Source organism: Fusarium oxysporum, chromosome VII (genome assembly GCF_013085055.1).
Source record: "Fusarium oxysporum Fo47 chromosome VII, complete sequence".
Taxonomy (NCBI): Eukaryota; Fungi; Ascomycota; class Sordariomycetes; order Hypocreales; family Nectriaceae; genus Fusarium; species Fusarium oxysporum.
The window spans coordinates 2,308,335-2,334,318 of NC_072846.1; the positions used below are offsets into that span (position 1 = coordinate 2,308,335).

General features: G+C 44.9%; 8 protein-coding genes across 8 annotated transcripts; 4 read left to right on the top strand and 4 right to left on the bottom strand.

Annotated features, from left to right (window-relative positions):
• Positions 1–2,318: 2,318 nt before the first annotated feature.
• FOBCDRAFT_138605 (uncharacterized protein) lies at positions 2,319–2,948 on the top strand (the record flags this gene model as incomplete). Its single annotated transcript, XM_059608000.1, has 2 exons — positions 2,319–2,550; positions 2,581–2,948. 2 exons carry the CDS (start codon positions 2,319–2,321, stop codon positions 2,946–2,948), a joined length of 600 nt encoding a protein of 199 aa, XP_059467572.1.
• Positions 2,949–3,300: 352 nt separating this feature from the next.
• FOBCDRAFT_204289 (uncharacterized protein) lies at positions 3,301–3,669 on the top strand (the record flags this gene model as incomplete). Its single annotated transcript, XM_059609114.1, has 1 exon — positions 3,301–3,669. The coding sequence occupies one exon, from the start codon at positions 3,301–3,303 to the stop codon at positions 3,667–3,669; it is 369 nt and encodes a 122-aa protein (XP_059467573.1).
• Positions 3,670–7,526: 3,857 nt separating this feature from the next.
• On the bottom strand, positions 7,527–8,714 carry FOBCDRAFT_296054 (Bromodomain-containing protein; the record flags this gene model as incomplete). The annotated part of the gene is made up of 2 exons (XM_054705843.1): positions 7,527–8,570; positions 8,628–8,714. The coding sequence occupies 2 exons, from the start codon at positions 8,712–8,714 to the stop codon at positions 7,527–7,529; spliced, it is 1,131 nt and encodes a 376-aa protein (XP_054561818.1).
• A 6,449-nt stretch (positions 8,715–15,163) lies between these two features.
• FOBCDRAFT_296055 (general substrate transporter) lies at positions 15,164–17,072 on the top strand (the record flags this gene model as incomplete). The annotated part of the gene is made up of 5 exons (XM_054705845.1): positions 15,164–15,270; positions 15,332–15,657; positions 15,779–16,239; positions 16,296–16,710; positions 16,765–17,072. 5 exons carry the CDS (start codon positions 15,164–15,166, stop codon positions 17,070–17,072), a joined length of 1,617 nt encoding a protein of 538 aa, XP_054561820.1.
• Positions 17,073–17,490: 418 nt separating this feature from the next.
• FOBCDRAFT_204293 (uncharacterized protein) lies at positions 17,491–17,949 on the bottom strand (the record flags this gene model as incomplete). Its single annotated transcript, XM_059609115.1, has 1 exon — positions 17,491–17,949. The coding sequence occupies one exon, from the start codon at positions 17,947–17,949 to the stop codon at positions 17,491–17,493; it is 459 nt and encodes a 152-aa protein (XP_059467574.1).
• Positions 17,950–21,887: 3,938 nt separating this feature from the next.
• Positions 21,888–22,457, top strand: FOBCDRAFT_186492 (uncharacterized protein; the record flags this gene model as incomplete). The annotated part of the gene is made up of 1 exon (XM_054705846.1): positions 21,888–22,457. One exon carries the CDS (start codon positions 21,888–21,890, stop codon positions 22,455–22,457), a length of 570 nt encoding a protein of 189 aa, XP_054561821.1.
• A 1,145-nt stretch (positions 22,458–23,602) lies between these two features.
• FOBCDRAFT_276972 (uncharacterized protein) lies at positions 23,603–24,236 on the bottom strand (the record flags this gene model as incomplete). Its single annotated transcript, XM_054705847.2, has 2 exons — positions 23,603–23,923; positions 24,219–24,236. The coding sequence occupies 2 exons, from the start codon at positions 24,234–24,236 to the stop codon at positions 23,603–23,605; spliced, it is 339 nt and encodes a 112-aa protein (XP_054561822.2).
• Positions 24,237–25,381: 1,145 nt separating this feature from the next.
• On the bottom strand, positions 25,382–25,621 carry FOBCDRAFT_140495 (uncharacterized protein; the record flags this gene model as incomplete). Its single annotated transcript, XM_059608093.1, has 1 exon — positions 25,382–25,621. The coding sequence occupies one exon, from the start codon at positions 25,619–25,621 to the stop codon at positions 25,382–25,384; it is 240 nt and encodes a 79-aa protein (XP_059467575.1).
• Between the last annotated feature and the right edge of the window lie 363 nt (positions 25,622–25,984).

A 25,984-nucleotide genomic window follows, 5' to 3' on the forward strand; every position in this document is an offset into this window, starting at 1 on the left:
ATAACCAACTGGGTCTCGAGTGGCTAAAGCACTTTGGTCGGTCTACAACTAATAGATCAACTGGTCCCTATCGTCTTTTGATCCTTGATGGTCATGAAAGTCACCACTCCGTCGATTTTGAGAGATACTGTGAGGAGAAGAAGATTATTACGCTCTGCATGCCGGCTCATGCATCTCACCTACTTCAGCCTCTTGATGTTGGGTGTTTTGGGCCGCTAAAAAAGGCATATGGTCGAGAAATAGAGTTTCTGATCAGATGCTCTATAACCCACATTTCAAAAACCGAGTTCTTTCCCGCCTTTTACGCCGCTTTTAAAGCTACATTTACAGAAAACAATATCCGGGGAGGTTTTAAAGGAGCCGGGCTTTCTCCTTTTGGCCCTGAAAATGTAATCTCAAAGCTTGATGTGCAGTTACGAACTCCAACGCCTCCCGAGGAGGCTGCTGAACCTTCGACCCCATGGGTTTCAAAGACCCCAAAGACAGCAATTGAGGCTCAATCTCAGTCTGAATACCTCGAAAAGCGAATCAGAAGGCATAAAAGCAGCTCCCCAGAGTCAATAATAGAAGCCTTAAAGTCTAATACCAAAGCAACAAAGGCAGTTATGCATGAGGTTATCCTATTAAGGAGTGAGCTCCGAAACATTCGGGAAGCAAATGAGATACTAAGCCGGCGCCGGAGGATAAAAAGGACTAGACTAAAGAAAGGAGGGGCAATGGCCGTACAGGAAGCATCGCAAGTAATTGATCAGATGGAAGTTGATGCGCAGGTAGTGGCCGAATCATCGAGAAGTGGTGGTCGAGCAAGGCCGAAGCGACCGGGTGGTCGGCGTTGTGGTGTATGCAGTAGGGCCGGGCATAATGCAAGGACCTGTCAGGTAGTAATTGAGACATCTGGGGAAAAGTATAGTGAGTGATTTTAATCGATTAAATAGTTTGCAGTGGTTTTATAATAATTTAAAGTCTCAAGGTTATGATTTTTGGAGCACTCGCTTGTCTGGAGCATTCGCTTATCAAACACGTTATTGTAAAACCTATTTATTACCTTAATAGCATTTACTTTAAATTACTATTTAACTTTATTAATATAGTAGAGCTTTGTTACGATTCGTGCCCGTAACAGCGCTGTAAGGCTTCTATAAGGCAGCTATAGCACACCTGTAATCGCTTGCGTAGCGATTATGGCCCGATCTTTTGCCCTGTGGCTTAACGGCTTGTGCAACCGTTACAAGCTTTCCCTTAGTAGTTATTTTAAAATTATAGTTTCTTATTAAATTTATTGCTAATTATTAAAAATACTGGGAATAATCTTAAAATAATATATTTATAGCTTATGTAGCCGCTATATTGCTGTTGAATAGTGCCAAAAAGAAGCTCATGGAAGTAGCTTGAAAAGCTGATAAATATTGTCATTAAAGATGACAGTTGCCACCTATTGCCACAGCTTAGCAAGCAACTTCCAGTTGATTCCATATAGCACAGAAAAGCCATATAAAGCTTGCGTTAAACCTCAAGCAGCAAGCGAGAGATGGGGACGAGACAGAAAAAGATGAATAATATATAATTCACCCCAATATTGGACAATTGCAGTGCTTTTAAATAATCTTAAAGACCTTAAGGTAAGTGTTACAGCGCAAGACCAGACCGGATCCCTGTAGGTCACGTGGCAATACGTTATCGCAGAACTTTAGAAGATCAGATAGAGGACCTCTAGAACGTAGCTCCTTGAGCTACGTCTTGTCAATAGAGACTGACCTGCCTGCAGTGCCTACCCGTAGCGATAGATTCTGTTCCGCCTGAAGCGTTCCCCGTTCACCTGTATACCGAGCCCAACCCGTGACACTATAGTAAACTATTAACTTTAATAGTCTTAAAATTAAAAGTAGATAGTTTTATTAATAGCACTCTATAATAATATAGTGTTTTTAATAAAAATAGACTGATAGATATGCTAAGGAACCTTAATTGTCTGAAGGCTAAAGTGCTATCTTGCAGTGCTCTTATGGCATATAATGCTCTCTATACCCTAATGGCAACGAATACCTCCAGCCTTACCGGTTCACCCTATCCTAGCAAGACTTATATACTGTTCTCAGTTGATCTTTCTCGAAGTAGTACTGCCTCGGTTCTCACGTAGCTATGGTGGTATTGCGGCCCGCCGCGAGTATATGTGTGATGGCACGTTATCGCCTATGGGCGAGTTCCTAAGTCTCCTGTTTTACGGTAACGCTCTTCGGCGGCCTCAAGGGTCGACTTTCCGATTTCATTAGAGCGATGACGGCGAGGTCCTCTCCTGGAATGGCAACCAACGACTTTTGATGGTAGACTTCCGTGGCCTGGCTTGTGAAGTGCTGCGCTTAGTTACAGCATCCTGTTCCCGTTTGATGTATGATTGGGAGCCTAGTTATATTGATTTGTCGCTGATTCGGGATAATCTTTTAATGATAACACCGGACTATTCCTTTGTATCTGATCCCGCTAATCAGCTAACAGATGCCTACCCCGAGTTGCTACTGAGAGCATGTATATCCCCAGTTGATGGTTTGCTCCGTGCATAGGGTAAAAACTAGAGTGTTTGAGATGTCAGAGCCACTCGTTCGTACTTGGAGGCTTATGATGAGCTCTTGTGGGGACTTATGGTGCTTTGTAATCTTGATGGCGGCCAGTTTGCACGGGTTTCGGAGCTATTAATGCTAGATTGTTTTAATACTGCTTCAAGAGAGCGAGGTATTAGCTTATGGGGTGCGAAGATGTGCTCTATCACTAGGCAACATAAGGCTTGTCTGGCCACTAATAATGAGTTTGATGTCGTATGCTTCTTCTCCAAACCTGTCTCCCGGCTCATGTTCCGGTACCTCGTCAATATACGGCCAGTCGTAATATTAAACTTGCGTAGATGTTTTCATATTGAACATACCGACGCGCTTCTCTTCTCCCCACTTTCTTAGTTAGGCCTTAGATTAACACCTTGGACCGCCTCAACATTCACAAAGGAGCTTCGGCGGCATTGTAGTGTTGCCCCTGGTATCCCATCCAGCATCGGGGTCCAGATGTATGGTCAAATCTCAATTTCTATCACAGAACGCCATGTTAATGCCGCCGCTGCACGCTTCAATAGATTTGATGATACGACCGGGACGGTCGGGCATGAAGTGGCTTATGCTGAGTTGAACTAGGCAAGCACTCATCATAACCTCACACCATCTCAAAAGCGGCCTTTCATATCAGATTTAGAGGAATCACCCTCGAATAACAAGCGACTGCGATTGAGGCCCTGATTTGTCGTTTGTGGGCGGCACTATGTCGGCTGAAGCAATAGCACAGCCTAGTAGCGAAGAATCGCTGGTTATTGGAATCGAAGAAGATGTCAACAGGTTTACCTGTGACTATATGTCCAGCCCGTCACTTGAGGGACATAATGAGGAAGTCGGGCCCAAAAACGACAATATATTGCCAAAAGTTGGGCCGTTTGTCCACCTAATCGAATTAAACTTAGTTATATGCCTCGATTGCAAGACAGCTGTCCTTGCCAGGCAGGTGAAGACATATTATGTCGATCCCCTATATCGTCAGCATTTTATACTCAAAGAACGCCGGAACATTAGTAACCAGATCGTGGAGATACCGAATATCATCAAGGATGCAGATGGATTTTTAAAAATTCTATAAAAAATACTAAATAATTTTCTTATTTTATATAGTTAAACTTTAAAATTATAGCTTTCTAAGATTTTTCCTTAATTTTAGAGAATATTTTAAAGAGATTAAAAATTAAGGTGTAAATCCTAAGAACTTTTAAAGTGGTGCACTCACTTGTCTGGTGCACTCGCTTATCATGTACGTTAAGTGTGATATCACGATAGCTAAAATGCTATCGGCCGTGTAGCACCCTTATCTGATAAGATTAGATAATCTTATCTACAGTAACGTGCATGATAAGCGAGTGCTCCAGACAAGCGAGTGCTCCACCAATCTATACCTAAAGACTCAAAAAGAGTAATAAAAACACCACAACCTATCCGATCAATTAAAATTAATTACAATCCTATTCCCTACTGACCTCAATTGCCTCCTGACAGGTTCTTGCAGTATGCCCGGTCTTTCCGCAAATACTACGTTGCCGAGGCTTTGATCCTTGTGACCTTCCGCGACCACCTCTTGAGGATTCAGCTGTTATCTGCGCATCAATATCTATCTGATCAATTGCTTGTGATGCTTCCCCTATAGTTAAAGGCCCTTCTTTCTGTACCTTAGTCCTTTTTCCCCTCCGGCGTCGCCCTACTGTCTTATTTTGTTGTTCAAGTTGTTGATTCCTATCATATAGTAAGACCATCTTATCCATAAGAACAGTTGTTGCCTTCTCAAAATGCTTTACGGCTTCAATTATTGACTCAGGGGAGCTGCTCTTATGATTTCTGATCCTTCCTTGCAGATACTTGGAATGCGATTGGGCCTCTAGCACTGTCTTTGGGGTCCTTGCAGTCCAAGGGGTCGATGGTATCGTGACCTCTACGGGAGGCGTCGGAGTCCGTAGCTGCACATCAAGCTTCGAGATAACATTTTCTGGGTCAAAGGGAGCAAGCCCAGCTCCTCGGAAACCTCCCTTGATATTGCTTTCTGTAATAGCAGCTTGGTGGGCGGCGTGAAAGGCAGGAAAGAACTCAGTCTTGGAAATGTAGGTTATAGAGCATCTAATCAGATGCTCTATTTGTCGACCATATGCCTTTTTCAGCGGCCCAAAGCACCCTACGTCAAGAGGCTGAAGTAGATGAGAGGCATGAGCAGGCATACAGAGCGTGATAATCTTGTTCTCCTTGCAATATCTCTCGAATTCGACGGAGTGGTGACTTTCGTGACCATCAAGGATCAAGAGGCGATAGCGACTGTTCGTTCGCTTAGCTGTAGCCCGATCAAAGTGCTTTAGCCACTCGAGACCTAGATTATTATTAGTCCATCCATTTTCGCTCAATGCAATAACCCAATCGCCGGGGAGGTCGCATTCTTGGTACCAATTTGCAAGATGATCCTTGCCTGCACCAATGATGAATGGTGGGATCGATTGACCTTCCGCATTAATCCCCTCGATTACAGTAATCCATTCGCGGTTTCCAGGCTGTACTTGCTTTGGTCTTCCTTGCCTGTGGGAGCCTGTGATGACTATTCCGGGCTCAATCACGCCCATCATAAAGCCGGTCTCATCAAAGTTCCAGATATCATCTGATCGGATACCGTATTTCGCGATTATATTCTCTACAAGCCGAAACCAGCCACGAATAATAGTCGGATCTTCGCATTTAGCTCTCTGATAGTCATATCTGCGAAATTTATGTGTCTTTAGCTCTGGTTGTCGCTTGATGAAGTTATGAGCCCAGCGCTTGCCGACAGGTGGCGCGCCGCGGTTGGCACGCAAAGAATTCGCGATATCTTCCACATATAATAGTCGCGAGGGAAATCCTCGCGAATCTAGGTCAAGGATGAATTGGACTATCATATCCTCTTCCTGATCAGATAATAACCGTGACTTTGTGAGAGTATCACGCTTTGAAAGAATGCCATGCCGGCGGCGACTTAAGGTAAAGCGGTCAACATGATATATAGCTGCGGCCTTTCGAAGACTTAATTTTGGGTCATTCTGGAGGGCCTGAAGGGCAAGAATAATCTTAGCTTCATTTGAAGACTCTGGCATATTAGGTTGTTGAGAAATATCTGATTGAATAGTGATAGTGTAGGTTGAGGGATTTTTGGAGCACTCGCTTGTCTGGAGCACTCGCTTATCATGCACGTTATATCTTACAAAATAAGTAATTCGCAGGAGACAATCGAATGGCAAAGTTACCAAAGAGCAAATGCATCCCAACACTCTTATCTTTGACGCTTCTTCAGAGACACTTACTCTCCGTCTCGGGCTGTCTTTACCTGGTAGAAAGAAGGAACTAAGTTGATCATAAGGGAGAGCTGTACAAGTCAGCTACCCCGCTGACAGGAACTATTATTGGAGTCCAATGCTGCGAGATGTAGCATAAGGTCGCGAGCGCGATTTTCGTAATGAAATGCACTATAACTCTTAAGATCATTGAACTTGACTTGATGTCGTCTTGTCGTGCAATTCAAGTAACGAGTTGTGAAGGGAGTTGCTTATCGAGGGCTAGTGGAGGTTTTATCTCGCGATCATCATTGAAGCAATGAGACTCAAAGTATATCACCAGACTTTGCCTTTCACTATCGTACGAAAGGATAGTTCGTATTCCCTACTTCAAGAGGCTACTTTGCCCTATTTTTGTCAATTGAACTATATCACGAGCTTGTTTACTGCCCTTACGTTAAGGTTGTAGCAAGAGGTGAGGCCCCAGAAGCAAAATGCAGCGTGTCAGCGGAACCTTCGTGAATCATTGTAAATCATTTCTAAGGTCGGGGCCATATCGCGCCAGCCTCGTGGGACCGAACGTTAGTCCATGTTGTCTCCTCTCTCTTTCTTCCTGAAGAGTGCAATCAAACCATGCTTCATCGACCTGCACTTCTTGGTTGTCTAGGTGCATGGGGGACAGACAGAAGCGAAAACGACCGCATGTTCTCAACCAATTCCAAGAGGAGAGCAACGGGCGTCTGAGCCTGGAATGGCGTTAACCCTTCCTTGACCAAGTGCCAAGCAGAGTGGAATAGCATGGCCTTCAAAAGATGGCCCATTTTGTCGCATTGGAAAGTGTAAAAAGATAAGGACACCACACTAATTTGCTATGCGACTGCCACTTTTGCCGGCGGTTTCAAGGCCATGGGAGATGGGACATCGAAGATAGAGGGGGCCCGCCAAGGCTCATGCGGAACATCATTTCTGAAAGAACGAGCTTTAACACGCGCTCATAAAGCTTCTCTTTATGCAGTGACTTGATAATCGAATGCTAATAGCTATAGAACTCATTCTAGGCTTTTATTCCCTGGTTGTCCCCTACAGACAGATAAGTCTATTACGCCCGGTAGCCATGCCTAAAGGATTTTGAAGCTAAAAATACATACACCTCTCTAGTTCTTGCGTTGATCTCGTCAAGCACTTGTGGATCTCGCCTTGTTCTTTTTCTCTAGTTCATTGCTCTTCTCCTTGGTCCTTGCGAAGGTTAGTAGCAAGTCAACTTGAAGCCCAATTCCTCCAAGTGTTCAGTCTCTTAATTTTGGCGGCTGACACAGTGCCCATCTTTAATTCTACGATGGTTTTACATTTACTATTAATCAATTTAATGGGCTAGCGGGATCTGGGTCATTTCTCATCGTGGTGGCCAGTGGCGATTGCGAATCTGATTGTCGTTCGTACAGCGTCCATCTCTGGCAACCACTCCTATCATCTGGCCAACCTTTGACCAATTGGCGAAGAGGTTTTTTATAGTCAACAATGTTCCCCCAGGGCTCTGGCATGGCCGTACTTGAAGCCGCTGCATTGGAAGAACATGAAGGCGTGGGTTGTGTGCTGTGCATTCTACGCCGACAGACTCGCAGGCGGGAAAGTTATCCATGGTGCTCCAAGTCATGCTATCATGCTACTCCAAATGCGACCACTCGGAGATCTTGCGTATCTGTCGCCACATGTACTTCTCTAACTTGTTGGCACACTTCACATAGAGCGAATTCTCACCATTGAATTGTCGACAGTTGTCAAAGATGAGCCGGGCGTCTTTAATGAAATCCTCAGGTGTCATGTATTGTTCCGCTTCCAGCCTGGCTTCCATAGTACTTAGGTCCATTGGTTCTTTGATGACTTCGTAATAGTCGGCGACATCGTCCTCGCTGACAGGCTGCCGGAATGGCCACGATGATTGATGGTCCTGGAGGTCATTTAAGAGACGTAACAGCTGCTTGTAATTCGGGCCGTGGTGGGATTGCCTAGCCAGCTCGTCCATACCAGGTGACCAACCTGACGCCCGGATTGCGTCGATGGATAGGGGATCAATCGGAGTAAGGCCGTTCTCCCACTGTTTCGGAGGTTGATGGATCACGTGGCTCTTACTAAAGGCTTGTATTTTGGCACGGACGCATTTCTTCTGCTTGAAGATCATGCGGCCTACCTCTAGGTAGCGAACCCTTGGGAGCATAGAGCACTGCATAAGAGTTCCGCCCTCATAGTCTTTTATACACCCCTTCCAAATTGAGTCATCCAACGTGATCTCCTTTGTAAAACCTTGTTTCTTGAAATAGGGGATGGCCGAGTTGTCGGCATAGGTCAGGAGATACATCATATTTGATGATGCCTTAATGTAGTCCTTCAGATGCGACATGAGGTGCGCCCCGTAGCCCTTGGCCTGCTCGTCTGACAAGACGGCGCAGAAGACAATCTCGGCGAACTTGCGGTGCTTGAACGGCCGGTACGTGATGCCACCTACTACTGCTAGCGGTTTCCTCACAATGACGATAGACATGTGAGCTCTATCGTAGACGAGGCGCGCGATGTAGCTCTTGGGCATCTCCGGTAGCTGCTTCTGGAAGACACATTTCAGCCCACCCAGGACTATGAGACTCTCCTGGTCACCACCATTGTTGACGACACGAAATTCTATCTCGCCGTTACGTTCTTCAATAACTGCGGGCTACATGGCAGGTTAGTCACATACACAGGTAGAGTACAATGTTTAGGACGGCATTACCTTCTCAGGAAGTGGAATGGGCCCCTTCCATAGTCCTTCCTGTGCCGGAAGCGAGGGCACGAAGTCAATACGATTGTTGCAACTCATGGTAGTCCGCGAGGAAGTTTCATCTGTCGCGTCAGGATTCGAGCCTTAACGAAAGCGAAAAAAGAAAAAAGAGTTTAAGGTCAACAAAAGTGTTATCAAGCCAGAAAGCTGACTCTAAATTTACCTCGATAGGAGTTGGACTGTTGATTTCGCTGATCAGTGACTTTCTGGGACTTTAATGAATGAATGAAATTTATTAAGCCGGGCAGGGCCAAACCTCAGAAGGCCAGCACACTGACAACTCTGAACAAGATCTCCCTACGTGGGGCCCCGCCGCTGACAAAGATCTTGCCTCAAATGGGCGACCGTTACGTGCACATCCCCCTGTGCACTTAAGGGCTTCGCACATCCCCCTGTGCATGTAATATCCTTATGTAAGCTGGATACGTAGCATTGCAATCTCACCGCCATTTCTCATTTTACAATATACAGCTTACCGACCTTCAATTACACTTAATCTACTGATTATTAACTCTCATGGCCTCAATTGAAGCTTCTCATCACTTCACTGATGATGTTCTCCCCCCTGAAGGTCAGTATAGCTCCAGGGAGGAGATCCGTACAGCGATCAATGTTTGGGCAGGGCCACGAGGCTATGCCTTTGTCATTGGAAGGTCTCTGAAGACAGATAATGGAAGAGGGATCGTATATTTCAACTGTGATCGAGGTGCAGGGCGTATACCTAAACTTTCTACGACACGGGGGACTGTAACCCGCTGAACAAACTGCCAATTCTCTGTTCTCGCAAAGGAGGGTCTTATTACAGGCATTTGGCACCTCAAGCATCGTGACGGGCTTCAATATTGTACACATAATCACGAACCAAGCCTCGATCCAAGGGCACATCCCTCACTTCGTCAGTTATCACGGGAGGATCAGTCAATAGTCCGGGACCTTTCTAATGCCGGGATTCCACCAAGGAATATCAGGTCTTATCTACGACAACACTCTGATACCATTGCTACACAGCAGGATATCTATAACTGCATTGCAGTAGGAAAGAGAGCCCTTGCTAAAGGCCAAAGCAATATACATGCCCTTGCTGATGAGCTAAATAGTGAAGGATTCTGGAGTCGAATATGCCTCGATGATAACAGCGTAGTTACAGCTGTAATCTTTGCACATCCTCGTTCACTTTTATACCTCAAATCATATCCAGAAGTGCTTATTATGGACTGCACATATAAGACCAACAAATATAAGATGCCTCTTCTTGACATAGTTGGCATTGATGCTTGCCAAAGAAGCTTCTGTGTTGCATTTGCCTTCCTTAGTGGAGAGGAAGAGGCTGACTTTAACTGGGCTCTCACTCAATTACGGTCTTTATTTGAAGAGCACAGTATTGGCCTTCCCTCTGTAATACTTACAGATCGTCAGCTGGCTCTTATGAACGCGATCTCCTCATCTACATGCTTCCCTAAGGCTACCTTATTATTATGCATTTGGCATATTAATAAGGCAGTCCTTAGTAACTGTATACCAGCATTTGCAAAGGGTAAAGATCATACAGAGGGAATGGAAGAGTGGAAGGAGTTCTATCATCTATGGCAGGAGATTGCATACTCAAAGTCCGAGGAGACTTACAATAAGAGACTTCTAGAGTTTAAGGAGCGTTATAAGACTAACCATCTCATAGAAGTAGGCTATATTATAACAATATGGCTCAATCCTCATAAGGAGAAGTTTATAAGAGCATGGACTAACCGATGGCTTCACTTTGAACAATATGTTACCTCACGCTATGAGGGTATTCATCACTTAGTAAAATCTGAGATAAATAGCTCACAAGCTGATCTCTTTGAGGCCTGGAGGGTTATTAATCGTGTTATCCTCAACCAGCTCTCTGAGTTATAAGCAAACCAAGCAAGGCAGCAGGCAACTACGCCAAATATTCAGGAGTCAGGTGCATTATTCGATAATGTCCGTGGTTAGGTATCAAACGAGGCTATCCTTAAAGTTGAAAGTCAGCGGAAACGACTTCTGCATGCAGTGCCTGCTTATACGGGAGTTTTCTCAAGAACTACTGGCCTGCCTTGTGCGCATATGATCTTGCCTATATATAAAAAGGGAGAATGCCTACAGATATCGCATTTTCACTCACACTGGCGTTATCAGCGTGTAGGAAGCCCTCAGCTTATTATCCAGCCTCGTCGGCAATTCGATCGCCTGGTGATTCTTCCATCAGCACCACCAACAAGCACACAGAGAGAGCCTTCTTTATTTGAACATGTTGAGAAACAGGCCCAGCAACGGAAGCCTCCCAAATGCTCAGCGTGTGGCAATGAAGGCCATACAAGAGTTTCCAAGGCATGTCCCCTTCGTTATAATGAGCTGAGATTACCTCCTACAACTGCTCCTGCTCCTGCTCCTACGTTTAAGCCTCCTCCTCGAGCGCCTTCACTTGGGCCGCCTGTTCCATTCCCTACTGTTACGGCTACGATGACTACAAAAACAACTACACAAACAGCAATATATATTGCAACTACCCCTTTGACTTTTTCATCACCACCTTTACAGGCAAGAGAACCAAGCCCTCCTCAGTATGATACTCCTGAGGCTATCTATAATCGTTACAAAGCATCCCGAGAGGCGTGGCGTGCTACCTTGCCTCCACGAGCTAAGAAGGATGATAAGGCATATAGGAAATCAAAAGGTCTGCCTGCAAAATACTCCAAATCCTCAGTTAAATATGCCCTTGATTGGAAGCGAATGAATCGTCAGTGTGACCTAGGCATTGGTAAAGGGAAACAGGATTGGACTCAAGAGGAGATTTATGCATATCTTGACTTTGAAGAGGCTGAAGAGGAGCATGCCGCTCTCGAAGAGCAGATACGGCTTGAAGAGGGGCCTTATCAGGGGCGAAATAGTATACAAGACTGCATCAACGCAGCAGTGCGTACTGGTCAAGCACGGCAGGTATATTTTGATAATTGGAACCCCTATTATAAAATCTAATTGAAGCTAAAGTTGCATTAATTAAGTTTATTATTAGCACTTCCATCGTTACCACCTCATTTTTGGATTTTTTAATTGCATTAATGCAAGGTGACCTTAAACGCGCGCAAAGTGATCAAATAGTGCTTCAACCTTCAGTTGTTTGCTTCTAGGTGTAAAATGCACCTATTAGGGAACAATTTTTAGTTGTTCTTCGAGCTTAGAGGCGCCCGCTACACGCGCGCCCGGATGCGCATTTAGATTTCTTTACGTTTTCTATAATAACCTAACATTTCATTTATATTACATTATAAAAATTCTGTATGTAATATGTAATAGCATCATAAATATGCTTATGATCTTAATTTTCTTATTATAATTTTCTTTTAATTTTATTATAATTATTAAAAGTTGAATGAGACTAATCGCGCGCCCGGGCGCGCGAATTTCATGAATGATGACTAAGCGCAGGTTGAAATACCTTATAACTAATTGAATATGAAAGATATAGTGATTAAAGTAAGATATATATATAGACATAATTAATAGATATCATAGATATTTTTCCCTAATTTTTAAATAAATTCTACTAATTTTGTAGAATTTAAAACGTAAAAAGTCTAAAAGCGCGCCCGGGCGCCTCTGTAGCGGGCGCCGAGCTTAGACTTTAGCTTACATAAGGATATTACATGCACAGAGGGATGTGCGAAGCCCTTAAGTGCACAGGGGGATGTGCACGTAACGGTCGCCCGTCGTCATGTGTACCTTATGTAAGATTGTGGGAGGGGTAATTTTGCACTAACTAAAAATTGATGGATTTTGCCCGCGAAATTCAGTAATAATTGGCTGAATGGAGGCCCCATATATCCACTAGATTCTAATTGGCTGTAATACTCGAGGTCGACGACAAGGTCAACATTTTCTAGGAAGGATATCTAGACAATAAGCAAGAAGAAGTAAGAAGAAAATAGATATACCAAGTCTTAAGCTATTATATTATATATTTATTTGGTGATAGTAAGTTTTATATTATATCTAGTGTCTAGTTTGAGGGGGCTAATATACGATGTTTTTCTTGATACCTTTGACTGATTATGTGCGGAGTAGATATTTGTCAAACATTACGTGTATTCGGTTCATTGATGTGAATTGGTGTATTCCTGTTGTGTTCTGTTGAAATCTACCCCTTAGAGGTTTTACCATTTCGGCTGTAATCTTAAAGTATCCCTGCTTGCACGTGAGGCCCCAGCACCTGTTCAACAATATTTTGCTATATATAAAAAAGCTAACGTACATGATAAGCTTATGTCACAGACAAGCAAGTGTCGCAGCATACTGTGCACCTAAAAGTAGCCTACCCTATAGTATTTTATTCCTTAAATAAAATAGTTAGAAATCTAGAAAGTTCATTTCTTAAAATAGTATAGTTTATTATATAAGAAAGTATTTTTTAAAGATTTTTATCTATTTTATTTTCTATAGAAAACCTCAAAACACAGTGCATTTTACAGTGTAAATAGACTTTCTTATATATATCTATTAAGAAAATAGTTATAATTTTTAGAAAAATAACACATTAAAGACATAATAGTTAAATATATTATACTATACTTTTAGCTGTTTCTAAGCTAGGTTGACATTTTAAGAATAATTTAAAAAACTCCTTTTAAAGTGAAAAGTGGCTTGTGACACATGCTTGTCTGTGACATAAGCTTATTATGTACGTTATTTATTAAGTTAAAAAATTATAATTAATTTATTATATAAGTTATATAGAAAAAAGCTTATTCACATTATTTGTAAGAGGAACGTAATATATTCGGTTCAGTTAGGCAGATCGAAGGTAGGTCTTAACAGTATGCAAAGCTGAAGCTTGCAGCTTCAGAAGATCTGTCTCCCTTGGACGATTACCCCTAGATTCTCCCTCGAGAGGCTGGTGCCTCAGGCACGAAGGCCTGGAGGGTCGTGGGTTCGAACCCCGTTACATTATTACACTATGCAAATAAGCTTTTCTATATAAAATAAAATAGTTAAAATTCTAGGAAAATTATATATTCTTACTCTTAGTGTAATATAATAAAAAGTAATTTTAGTAGATTTTTAGCTATTTTATTTAAGGTAGCTAGGTGTTATAGGGTAGGCTATTTTTAGGTATACAGTATACTGACCGGCTCGCTTATCAACCACGTTAAACTTATGGTAATACCTCAGGATCTTGAGATTCTCTTCCGCTGGAGCTAGGATGTTGATTGAACCCGTCATCATTAAGTAACACCCCCACAAAAGGGCCGACTCATTCATGGCCTTTTCGCGCGCGCTATAATGAAACGCCCCCGGAGTGCCACTAGGGAACTGTCACCTGCTGACTCTTTGCCCTGTTAAAAGACAAGAGAGCAAAAACTATCATGATGTTAGTATCACTATTGAGATCAAAAGTATGCTTCATCGGTGCTGCTAAATATCTCGCGCTTGTCGTTGTGGCAAAGATGTTCATCACGTCGCTGGTAGAGTTACTTGTAAACAGACTTGCCAAAAAAAAGTAATGGACAGATCAGCACCTGCGTCGCCGAGCCGGCCTGGCGGGTCTTGGCTTGGGGAGGATCCGCTTTGATCCCGGCAATTAATGACGTCTCTCCAAATATCGCTTGAGGATCATGATTTTATGTCAGGGCACGAGAACAGCAAGACTTGGGGAAATGGAGTCTTCTGGAGAAGCCTAAGTGGTCTGCAGAATGCTTGAAGTAATATTGAACATGTGTTGCAGGAAGACATCAGATAGTTTAGCATGACCAACGGCCAAAAGCATACGCAAGCGTCCTTTAAGCTTGTACACACTCTATTCCCTCTCCACCTCTCAGCTCTCTCCGATGTCATTCACAAAAATCAGCAACCGAAAAAGAAAGCCACCCATTGCTCTAGTCCAGCACCACCCTCTGGCAATATTCGGCGAGGCGTGTGATGGCAGACTTCGTCAACTCCGCTGTGACGACATGGATGAGTTGAGTTGAGTTGCCCCGAGAAATACAACCCTGCCGGCGATCTCTGTTGAACCCATGACCAATCACATGGCCTCCCCCTCACCATGCCCCCCAAGCTCAATCCCCAGAACTCAGTGGCGACCCCAGCTTTTCCCACTGACTAGCTTGCCATTACTGCAGTAGCTCATCACCAGCTCGCCATTGTAAGGTCATGGTGTGGCTGCTCCGCATCTAAAGCTCCCCCTCTAGGCTTTACTCGGACAAGCCGTGTAGTTCCTTGGATAGCTGGCAACCATGCACTCCTCATGTTACCCAGCTTGATGCGCGAAGTGAGTTTGTTGTGTGCAGACCGTTTGCATACACCTTCGCTTACTAGTTTGATCGACCGTGTTTGTGTTTAAAAAGAGACAATCTCCCGCGTTTGCAACTGAGCTTGTTACCAGGTCATCTCACACAGAAAGCATTGCTGGACTTTGCTTTCTCTTTCGTCTTATTCATACACATTATGACTCATATCTGGGGACGCCGATCATCACGATGAATGCTCTTCGAAGGGCATCCCTTCCCAAGCCCGAGGAGGCAGGCAAAGCATGGCCTGCCATCGCCATTGGCATGTTTGTTGCCTTTGGTGGTATCCTCTATGGGTATGTCCCTTACTTCCAAGCTCATCAGCAGAAAGGTGTTACTAATCGTCGTCATCCTTAGTTATGATACCGGTACCATCGCTGGTATTCTTGCCATGCCCTACTGGCAGCGCCTTTTCAGCACTGGCTACACAGACGCCAATGGCAATCCAAATATCACAACATCGCAAGAATCAGCCATCGTTTCCATTCTCTCTGCCGGCACCTTCTTTGGCGCCTTGTCGTCCCCATTCATGACAGACCACATCGGTCGTCGCCCAGGTTTGATGATAGCCACTTGGGTTTTCAACCTCGGTGTGGCTCTCCAGACTGCTGCTACTGCTATTCCTATGTTCATGGCTGGCCGATTCTTTGCTGGTTTTGGCGTTGGTCAGATCTCCGCTATTAGTAAGTCTCCCACCTACCGCACAACGACCCAACCCGATAAATCGAGAAAGAGCCCAATCGAGTCGATTTATTCTCTTTAATCATCATTGACATTTGAGAACCTGAGCCTAACGCTGCCTAGTCCCCCTCTACCAGTCCGAGACAGCTCCTAAGTGGATCCGAGGTGCCATCGTCGGAGCATACCAATGGGCCATTACAATTGGTCTTTTACTCGCAGCCATTGTAAACAATGCTACAGGCAAGCGTAACAACACTGGTTCTTACCGAATCCCCGTCGCCGTCCAATTCGCCTACTCCCTCGTCCTCTTCGGTGGCATGCTCATCCTCCCCGAGACTCCTCGATTCCTCATCAAGAAGAACAAACCCGAGAAGGCTGCCCGTGCCCTTGCTAGAATCCGCCGGCTTACTCCCGATCATCCTGCAATCCACGCCGAGCTTGCTGAGGTTAAAGCAAACCACGACTACGAAACGAGCCTCGGAACGGCTTCCTATCTTGATTGCTTCAAACCACCTATTCTAAAGCGCCAGTTCACAGGCTGTGCACTTCAGGCTTTGCAGCAGTTGACCGGCATCAATTTCATTGTAAGCTTTCCTCTTAAAACCTTTGTCGGCTTTAGAATTGACTAACAAGCTTCCAGTTCTACTACGGAACCAAATACTTCCAAAACTCGGGTATTTCCAGCGGCTTCACCATTTCCATGATCACGTCTGCAATCAATGTTGCTTCTACTGTTCCCGGAATGTACGCTATCGACAAATGGGGTCGGAGGCCTCTTCTATTCTGGGGTGCCATCGGCATGTGTGTCTCACAGTTCATCGTGGCCATGACGGGCACCTTCTCCACCGGTCAGGATAGGGACGGCACCATCTTTGTCAAGAGTCTTGCCGGACAAAAGGCTGCCGTTGCTTTTGTATGTATCTATATCTTCTTCTTCGCGTCTACCTGGGGTCCCCTGGCCTGGGTCGTCACTGGCGAAATCTTCCCCCTCAAGACCCGTGCCAAGTCTCTCAGTATGACTACTGCGACCAACTGGCTCTTCAACTGGGCTATTGGTAAGTTGTTCCGCCATAATACACGGATGCCTGATCGTTTCTAACTCGACGTAGCTTACTCCACTCCCTACCTTGTCGACTACGGTTCCGGCAAGGCCAACCTCCAGTCTAAGATCTTCTTCATCTGGTTCGCCTGCTGTTTCCTGTGCATCGCTTTCGTCTACTTCTTCATCTACGAGACCAAGGGTCTCTCTCTTGAGGAGGTCGATCAGCTCTATGACGAAGTCAGTGCTGCAAGAAAGTCTACCAAGTGGAGGCCCACCGAGTCTTGGGAGCATCGCCAGAGCGTTTCAGGACCTGGCGGTAAGATGTTTGGAAACAACCAGGGACGAGTCTCGCACAATGAGAAGGATGAGGTTTAAAGGGCAGAAGTGAGCGTTGTATATTATTATAAGGAGCTTGTTGATGGGTGTACTGGATTGGGAAATTCTACTGGCCGGAACTCCACCTAGGCGGACCAGTTCGGCTTTACTTGGCCGGAGGTTTACGATTATCAGATTAAATAGCATATGCATTGTGAATTAAATATCTATTCATTCATATATGTCTGGCCATCAGACAGGACACTCACCTGCCGTCAAAGTCTTGCCGACGTGCGTTCCAGTGCTTGTCGAGGCAAGAGTGATTTATTATGGGCTATCCCTTCGAGCGACACAAGGCTGCAACGGGGTCACGACAAGGGCGTAGGGCCAATTGAACTTAATGAAACGAACGTTAACGTGGGCCACCCAGGTCACTACACAAAGAAATCAATTTCGCAATCACGAAATAACATCAATTCTACTCACGATAATCTAATTCCAACTGGAACCCACATAACGTATCTTGAAATATTGTTCTTTCCTCTTTAATATCATCAATATATTCTTTGCCTAGCTTCTTGATTTGCTCCCTTGTATCTCTAATTGACTTGATGTTAGCAAATCGTTCATTTGGGCCCGGCTTCCCCTTCTTTCTCTTCTTAGGTCGAAAGTGCTCAATCAGATTCTTCTGATCCGTAGCTGTGCCGCAATTCCGGAAGAGGAGTCTAGCTGTAGATCCAAGTGCCTCCTTATTTATAACAATTTCAATAGCTGCACGGACTTCAAGTCTGCGGTACGGAGTGCAAATTGCGATCTCAATGGCTTCGTATCTCTTCCTCTTGGCACAAGGCGTTGCAAATCCGTTGCTTGCTCGTTGTCGCGCTCGTTCAGCTAACCATGGCATTTTAAGTGGCTTCTTCATAGAAATTGGCCACATTCCAGACCTTGTTCATATATACCTTCTTCATGAAGTCTGAATTAATATGAGTCTTATGTTGGTCAAGGACTAATAGTCTACATAAAGATCGGGTCTTTTGGCTGAGCTTCTGGGAGAAATGCGTCGTAGAACCATCTAAGCAGTATCTCTATATTAGACGAGCCTCTCTCGCTGCATGTGAACTTCCAGTCGGGTATATTATCCCTAAAATACTGTACTGTTCTTGAGAACTCATACACATAACTACATGTTCACCAGAGGGAGACAATCTCAGAGGCGATGTTTGAGCTTCGTGATCTTCTTTTTAAACAGCTTCTATTTATCCTATTTATCACTTTCAAAAGACCTAAAGAACGTCTGGCGGAGATTCAGGCCCTTGGTGGATGTCTGGTGTTGCGAACCCCGCATCAGATGTCATCGTCGTCATGGGAGATAATCCGGATGGTTCGGGCGGGGGATATTATTGCCCTCAGCAGAAGAGGGTCAGGATAATAAAGGTATTAGAGATAGAGAAATAAAATGGTAATATAGAATGGCAGGAGGAAGGTGAGACTAGTGAGGGAGCTCTAGGATAAAACCGAGCTCAGAAGCAAACTGCCCCTAAGTCACTCAGGGGTATCTCTTTGAGTGTCATAAGCCTACACTTGCGTACCGGACAGGGGGTCTAGCCAACCAGAGGACATCAAATAAAAGGTACATTCAGCCCCACGTAATTTATGCGGTGATAGAAGTCCCAACAATTCCCGGATTTACATAGGGGTACTTTGCACTCCTGACAGCCGTACCGTGACTGAACCCCTTTGCCCCTATTCCCATTATTGTATTAACTTGTAAGGGCTGCGGCTGACCCTCTCCAACCCGTATTCCTTTACAAGCTTTACAAGGCGAGGGGTTATTATTTCGGACCCAATTATGCAGTGTTACAGGCGTAAATTCGTCTCCAGTACGAAATCTCTGCCTTGACTGACTGTCAGGTTGATACTTAGCAATAAGGCTATCCACAATGTGTTGCCGCCAGTCAGCTTGTGACTTTATAGGCTTCCACTGTGGCTGCCCTTTAAGCTGTAAAATGAAGCTATTGATCAGGGCTATTTCTAGCAGGAAGTCCCAAGCTAGGGCCTTCCAGCTGCCCCTACGGACACGGCAGTCAGGGCTCCAATAGGCTCGCCTTTGGTCACCTTGGTCCACAGCATTCATCTGTTCATTGTAGATAGTAGCAATTGACGGGGTAGAAATAACCTTCACAGGCTCGGCACCAAAAAAACGCTTGATTGGCCGTGCTGACGGTTGGTCTGTTGTCGGTCTTTTCCTCTTGCGGTCAACACGTTCAACGCCTGTGAAAACCGTAGATAAAAATAACACAAGAGCGTTGTCTTTCCAAATGATCTGATTAACCTGACCAAAGATAAATTAGTAAGGGAAATCATAGAGGTCCTGTCTTTCTAACTGACCAGGTTATCCTTCGTAGGGACTGCCGTAAGGTAGTTGAACTCAAGGTCAGCGGCTGCTGTGTTGTCAACCTTCTTCAGCTTGACTAGGGGTTCATGGAAGCCACAGTTCTGACGGGCTGTGCCTGTGGCTCCGTGCCCTAGTTGACGGAGCCGGCGGAAGAGGTTAGGGGAGGAGAATAGGTTATCTAGGAATACGTGATACCTGGCTTTTGGCAGCAATTTTACCAGGGCAACAACCACAGCTTGGGTAGGATTTAGATGCTCTGCTCTCTCTGACTTCCTAACTGGCCGTCTTTGCCGCTGTTTCCGTACCTGTGGTGATTTTCGCCGGTAAGCAGGCCTGACCCCTACAGGCCCGTATTTTCGCTGTGGCCGGTGCCAAAGCCACCGCCTTCTTGGGCCACAGCCCAAGCTTTGAAGCCTCGAGGGATAGGTTTGTTAGGTACGACTGTTGTCTCCAAGTCTCTCCCTAGGAAGCGGACCATACACTCATCTATAGCAATAGATGTGCCTGGTGTGTAGAAATCTAAAGACGCCTGCTGTATATGGTCAGACCAGGACCTAACCCGGATAAAGGTTCGGCTATAATCCTCAATAGAAGCTTCCTTATCGATAGTTGTGTGGTCAAGAAGGCGAAGGTTCCGTGACAATAGCTGGAATCGTGTGTAAGTCATCCATTTTGTAATTGGATGAAGAGGGCGTTGCTTCCCTAGGGGCGAAGCCTTCCAATAGTCCTTGATCTGCTTATCTGTATGTAGTCTCATATAAATGAAGATTGCAATCCATATATAAATTTCTGCAGCAGAGGTTGATTTCCATTGGAATAGCCGTGACTGTGGCTTTAATGTACGACGGCCACAGCGAGCCACTTCAAGCACGTGGCTAGCCCAGCTATTCGTGTAACAGGCCCAGCTTTCTACTAGCGAAATAGGTACAAATTGCTGGAATAGCAACAGCGGCTCCTGGGGCAAGGCTGTGATCTTAGGGGCCCGAATTGGAAGCTTCAATGGCCGAAAACGGTAGCCGCGGGAGGGATCCGGAGCTTTGATTGGTCGGCAGGTATTATCAGCTGGCTGCTCACGGCGGCTGTTAGCAACAACAATACAGCTATCGTCATACGCGTTGACCGCTAGGTCGGAGGCTTGTTGAGAAGCCATGAGGCCGTAGGGAATGAAGAAGAAGAAATGTATGATGAAATGGGTGGGGTTGATTCCTTTGGCCCTCCAAGTCACTCCATGTACCTCAGCCAAAGCGGGGGTCATGTGGGGCTCGGTACGGAAGTGTAGGCTTATGACACTCAAAGAGATACAGTACCTCTCTTTATCTGTTTGTCTTTCTATCCCTCTTTTTTTTTTAACTAGCTATTTTCCTATTTTCTTTTATTATTTCTTAGGTGTCTCTTTTAGAAAAATCCCCTCTCCTATTGAACTTTCTTTTTCTGCTGCTGGCTGCTTTTTTCTTGCCAATTACCTTCGCCCCTTTCAATGAGATCCTCTTTCACTTCACTCTTTCCTTACCCCTGTCGACGCTATGTCTCTTACCCCGCATAATATGCTGCCGCCGGTACTTCCCCCAGCCCACAGGGATCTCCCACTTTGACTGAAACAGGCTTTCAACCTCACCCCACTCTGGTCCCTCTCTCTAGCCAATCACAGCCTTATATGCTGACAGGGGTTTCCTCTTTTACTGAAAATGGGACGGACAATAGGGATGTAGACATCTGTTGGTAACTAACTAAAGCTTTGCCCCGCAAAAGCTGTCAAACTTATCCGAGCCCGCCAGCTTCAAACACACAATGTCGGAGAAAGTCCATTTTAATATGTCAATCACAACATGTCAGAGTGGCCATATTAGGTATCAGACGAAGAGGATTTTAAGAGCCTGATTTTCTACAGAGTTACAAGGTGTCGCACTGGATGTGCTTAAAATGGATTGAAGGTCGGGTCATTCATAATGAGCAGCAGTAGTGAGTTGATTGGTTCTATCTTCTGTGTGGGGTATTCCATCCCACATGTTTTACTTTAAATCACCCAGCTTGATTACTAAGGGCTGTTGTTGCTGAGGATCATTAAGACCATGCCCGGCCTGCGAGACAAGGTGCTGGTTTTGTGAATTAGTCGGCCCCCCCCCCCCACAATAAGGACTAAGCTTGCCCAATCAGCGTAGGATAGCTCGAAACAGATCCGACTAAACTAACAGCCAATCAGGCGGTGTTAACGAAGGCCGAATGGTACTCACCGTATGACAGTCTGTCTTCGCTCATTCAAATTGCTTCTTATCTTATCTCGACAGGGCTAACCTCCTCGTCGCTGCGGCTAAAAGGCCAAGAAATACGAAAAACCCCGCACATCAGTCAGCCCGCATTGATTTTATTAATCATTACACATTGTGGCAAAAGCAAACTCGTAACTGCGACGGCTGATATTTTGAGGCTCACGGGCATTACGCAACCATCGAACCACTCGCATTATAAAACCAAGTCCACTAATGCGGGCACAACACCATTTCTCTGTCAAGGTCCCCCTTCCCGGCAACCTTCCGCCTCAATTCCTCATTGGCTGGCTACAGAAATACACCACGACCCTGAAACACAATTTCTCCGTACTCAGCTTTGTGGAGATCTCAACTCTGCCGGCGTCGATTGCAGACGATCCTTTTATTGGGCCTTGGGACGCCGCTATTCGCACATACCACATAGATGAGCTGTACACGCTGATCCCCGGGCTCACGGTGCGGATGCAATGGTCAGCAGTTTACAAATGTGTGCCTGGCGGTATTCGGCTGCGCGTGTCCGCCCCTAATGGAAACGTAATTCGGTCGCAATGGATTGTTCGGCCATGTTGGGACGGTTCAACTCTAACAAGTCCGGGATCTGGCTCTACGTCAAGTTCAACAGTTGTGGAGGACATGTGGGAGCTATATGACGAGGGATATCTGGAGGGCAATAGGCTGATAATGCCATTTTCTAGCAGATATATCGACATGGTGCATGATATCCAATCAAAGGACATGGTTGAAGCGGCGTTGCTGGACTTCATCACTGGGAAATTCACATGAGTTAATCTGATGAAGGAGACCAAACCCCCCAGATCTCCTAAATCCTGACTGAGAAGCTATCTTTGATCGTCTTATTTATACCAATTACCCTACTATGCGCAGTCGACGAAATACAACAAATCTGGTCAACTCTCCTGTAAAAAAAAACTTTCCTTGGCACCCGCTATTAGCGTCTTGCTAGGGCCAAGAATTTTCGCAAGCCAAAATGGCAGCAAAAGCAACTGTGGGGCTAACGAGACCCTAACAGCCGCTGGAAGAAAGGGATTCAGAGAGTTGACCTTTCTTCGTGACGAGTGTCCAACGACACTGAGCTCCGCGAGCTCTTTACATCGCCTCCGGGCGCCATTTCCTATATGTTATCTACCTCTTCTTTCTACCTCGACATTTCGGCTTCGCGAGCCTGCGACATTTCGGGCTCTGCGCCCTCGATTTTCCCCTGTACGACCGACCTCTGCAACCTCGGCTGCCCAGACAACATTTGCGGCATCCTGCTGCTTGACATTCAGGGCCATTACACCCTCACCCTCACCTTCGCCTGTAGTTTAGCGCTGCCTCGACCGACCACTGCCGCTTTGGTTGCCCGAACAACTGTTGTTTATATTGCGCAGTAGTGCTAGGTGAAAATATATATTTTATGAAACTTAGTTGTTTTTTTTTTTTATTAAGATAAGAGTTCTTCTCAGGTTTATATCTCTAAATGGTTTCATCTATGACTTTAAACTCTAAATCTAGGACTTTCAGACTGTTAGTCTGAATCCTGAAGGGAAGGGGGATCCCCGGATTTTCCAACAACAACACCAACAGCCCTCAGCTGCTCGACTTTCCGGGCCCTTTAGTGCCCCCGACCTCGACGCGCGAGCCCCATATGACTCGCTGCCCTTTTTGCAGCTCGGAAGCTGTATGAGTAATCTCTACAGTTGCATACTGCCTAGAGACCCTCTTCTTCTTTATAGCTCTAGCTGCTGCCTGGGATATAACCAGGCTTTAATAATTTGTCTTACTGGCTGAGACTACTTAATAAAACCGCTAGGTTGAAGAAGTTCAGCCTCCGCCTCTTGGGCTCGAATCAGGTGATCGTCGGCCATCGCCTGAGCAGCTTCCTTCTCCATCTCTGCTTTCTTCAGAGCATCCATGGTCTCCTTGAGCTACGACTCGAGAGAAGCAATCCTAACCATGTAAACTTCCAACTTGCTGTCACTAGGTACAGCTGTCATAGCCGCTGCGTTGCGGCGGAAGGTTTGAAGTGTAAAAGAAAGAGATTTGGGCAAAGTCTCCCATTGTGGTGGGTAGTCAAGCTCACCTTCTTCGCAGTCCTCAAGGAGCCAGATAGGAGCAAGCTGAATCGCGAATTCCAAGTCGGCCTGGGTAATCTTGTCCGCATACGAGAGCGGGCCAGATTGTTGGTTCTTGTGGTGATAACGACGGATTTGTCGCGATCGCAGGCGAGAGTTGTCTTCAGCTGAAGGCTAAATCATGATTAGTGCCTGAAATCTGTTTTGTTGGTGTTTATTGTGTTGTTGAAAATATTGTCGTGATGTCCTAAGTGAGGTCCTCTTCAAGTTGATAATTTTGTCGAACGAGAGTCTAGAGGTATGGGACGGATTGGGTATAAATAGTTAGAAACGGTTCCTTTGAACTTACGTAGCCTAATCTGAAATAAGGTGTTCCTTCAAGTTCAGCTCAGAGACCTTGCCTGTTCAGACAAACGACGCAGATTGCTGAGACACAGAGCTATAACAATGGCAGTGACTAGCCACTTACACCAGCTTCTTTGTCCATTCTCTTATGTACAAGAGCTTGCCATTATCCTTTGTTCCAAGTCAGTGCAGTAAAACTGGAACACCTTTGAACAAAGCCTGAAATAAGTTTGCCTAGCTGCACAGTGCTACAGATCGAAAGATGAAATTTAAGTAACAAAAAGAACACTTGGCATTAAAGGGAGCAGAGAAAAAAACCATTTTTGCTATTCTAATACAGGACACTGGTTAATCAAAGGCAAGTAAGATGGGTCAGCGAAGGTGAAAATTGTAATAAGTGTAGACAGATAGACAGGTCCTTAATTATCCTGACCTTATTTAAGAGAAGAAGAAGCCTATGTATGCAATGATTGGAAAGCTTGATATTGGCACACAGCTTTCAGTCCTCATTGCGCCAGCCTCATTTAGCTCCCAACAGTTAAGTATGTATTTAAGCATCGTCCTCTTTCTTATATCAGCTATATATAGAAAGGCATTAATCATATAACAGTTAACCAGATCAGTACTGCAGTAATATAATTATTCCGCATAGAAATTAGACTACTAATTCCCTGCAGCGTTCTAGTAAATCCTCTTTACTGCCTTATTACCATCTTCTTATAGTTATTACAATATTATCTTTCTATAATACTTATACAATTTCGGCAAAGGAGCTAGAAGGGCCCATTCATCTAGGCCTAGGTCTACCATACTAACTAGTATAATTTAGTATGCAAACTCTAGATCTTCAAAGGGTATCTTTCAGGCAAAATGCAATTTATTATTGTTAGCTATAAGAGCGCCCTAAAGCCCTAAGAAGGCCCCTTTCCCTTCTTCTTACTAAACAGGCAAGTAAAGATAAAAAATGCTAAATAGGCTATATGCTATATCTTCCTCTTATATCATTACGCAATATGCCATCTAGCTCATCTAGGCAGCAATATAGGTAATCTAAAAATCTTTCTTACCGATAAGATAATATGCTATAATGCTGGTGATATCCTGATTGATTCCGCTAACACCCATTCAGACCTAAGATAATTCTAGTGCATATCGTAAAAAAGTAACTTGCCAGGTGCAAGAAACTCTTGTAATACCTATTTACGCGTAAACCATACAGACATCCCACCAGTCTCAAAACTTCAGAAGACTTACGGGACGACCGTGGTGCCCGGGCTCTTGCGCACGTCAGAGAGATATCAACCATATCACAGCGTCGCTAGACCATTTGAACATGGAATTGATGCATTTAGATAGCCTACTATTATCGGACTTATTGATACAACAGTCATCAATCCATATCCAGTGGAGAACCTGCCTCAGAGCGGTGATGCAAGCGCCTAGGATCTTATCGAGTTGTGGCAAGAAAATCTTGTCTGATCCCCATCGGCGGAATAGGATGGCGTAGCATCGTTCCACGGTAGACATAGGGGTTGTGTTCCGTATCCGACGGACTTAGCCGCCATACAAGTGAGCCAATAAGATGAGGAATCATGCAACTAGACTAGCATAAATATAAGCTTATCTTACATCATAACCTGCTCCATTTAATTTCCACTACTGCAACAACCTTGCCTAGTAGGATTGCAGACGTAAGGGATCTTCCCACCAGTCTTACCATATTAGATGAAAATGAATGGCAGGATCACCATGTGAGACGCAACCTACAGTGATCAACTCTTAATATAACTTTTAGAGTTTACAGGATTCAATACCATGTTGCCAACCATGGCTAGCAGACACGGACTTGAAATACGGATGAGTCTGGAAATAGCAAGAAGGCATCAATCA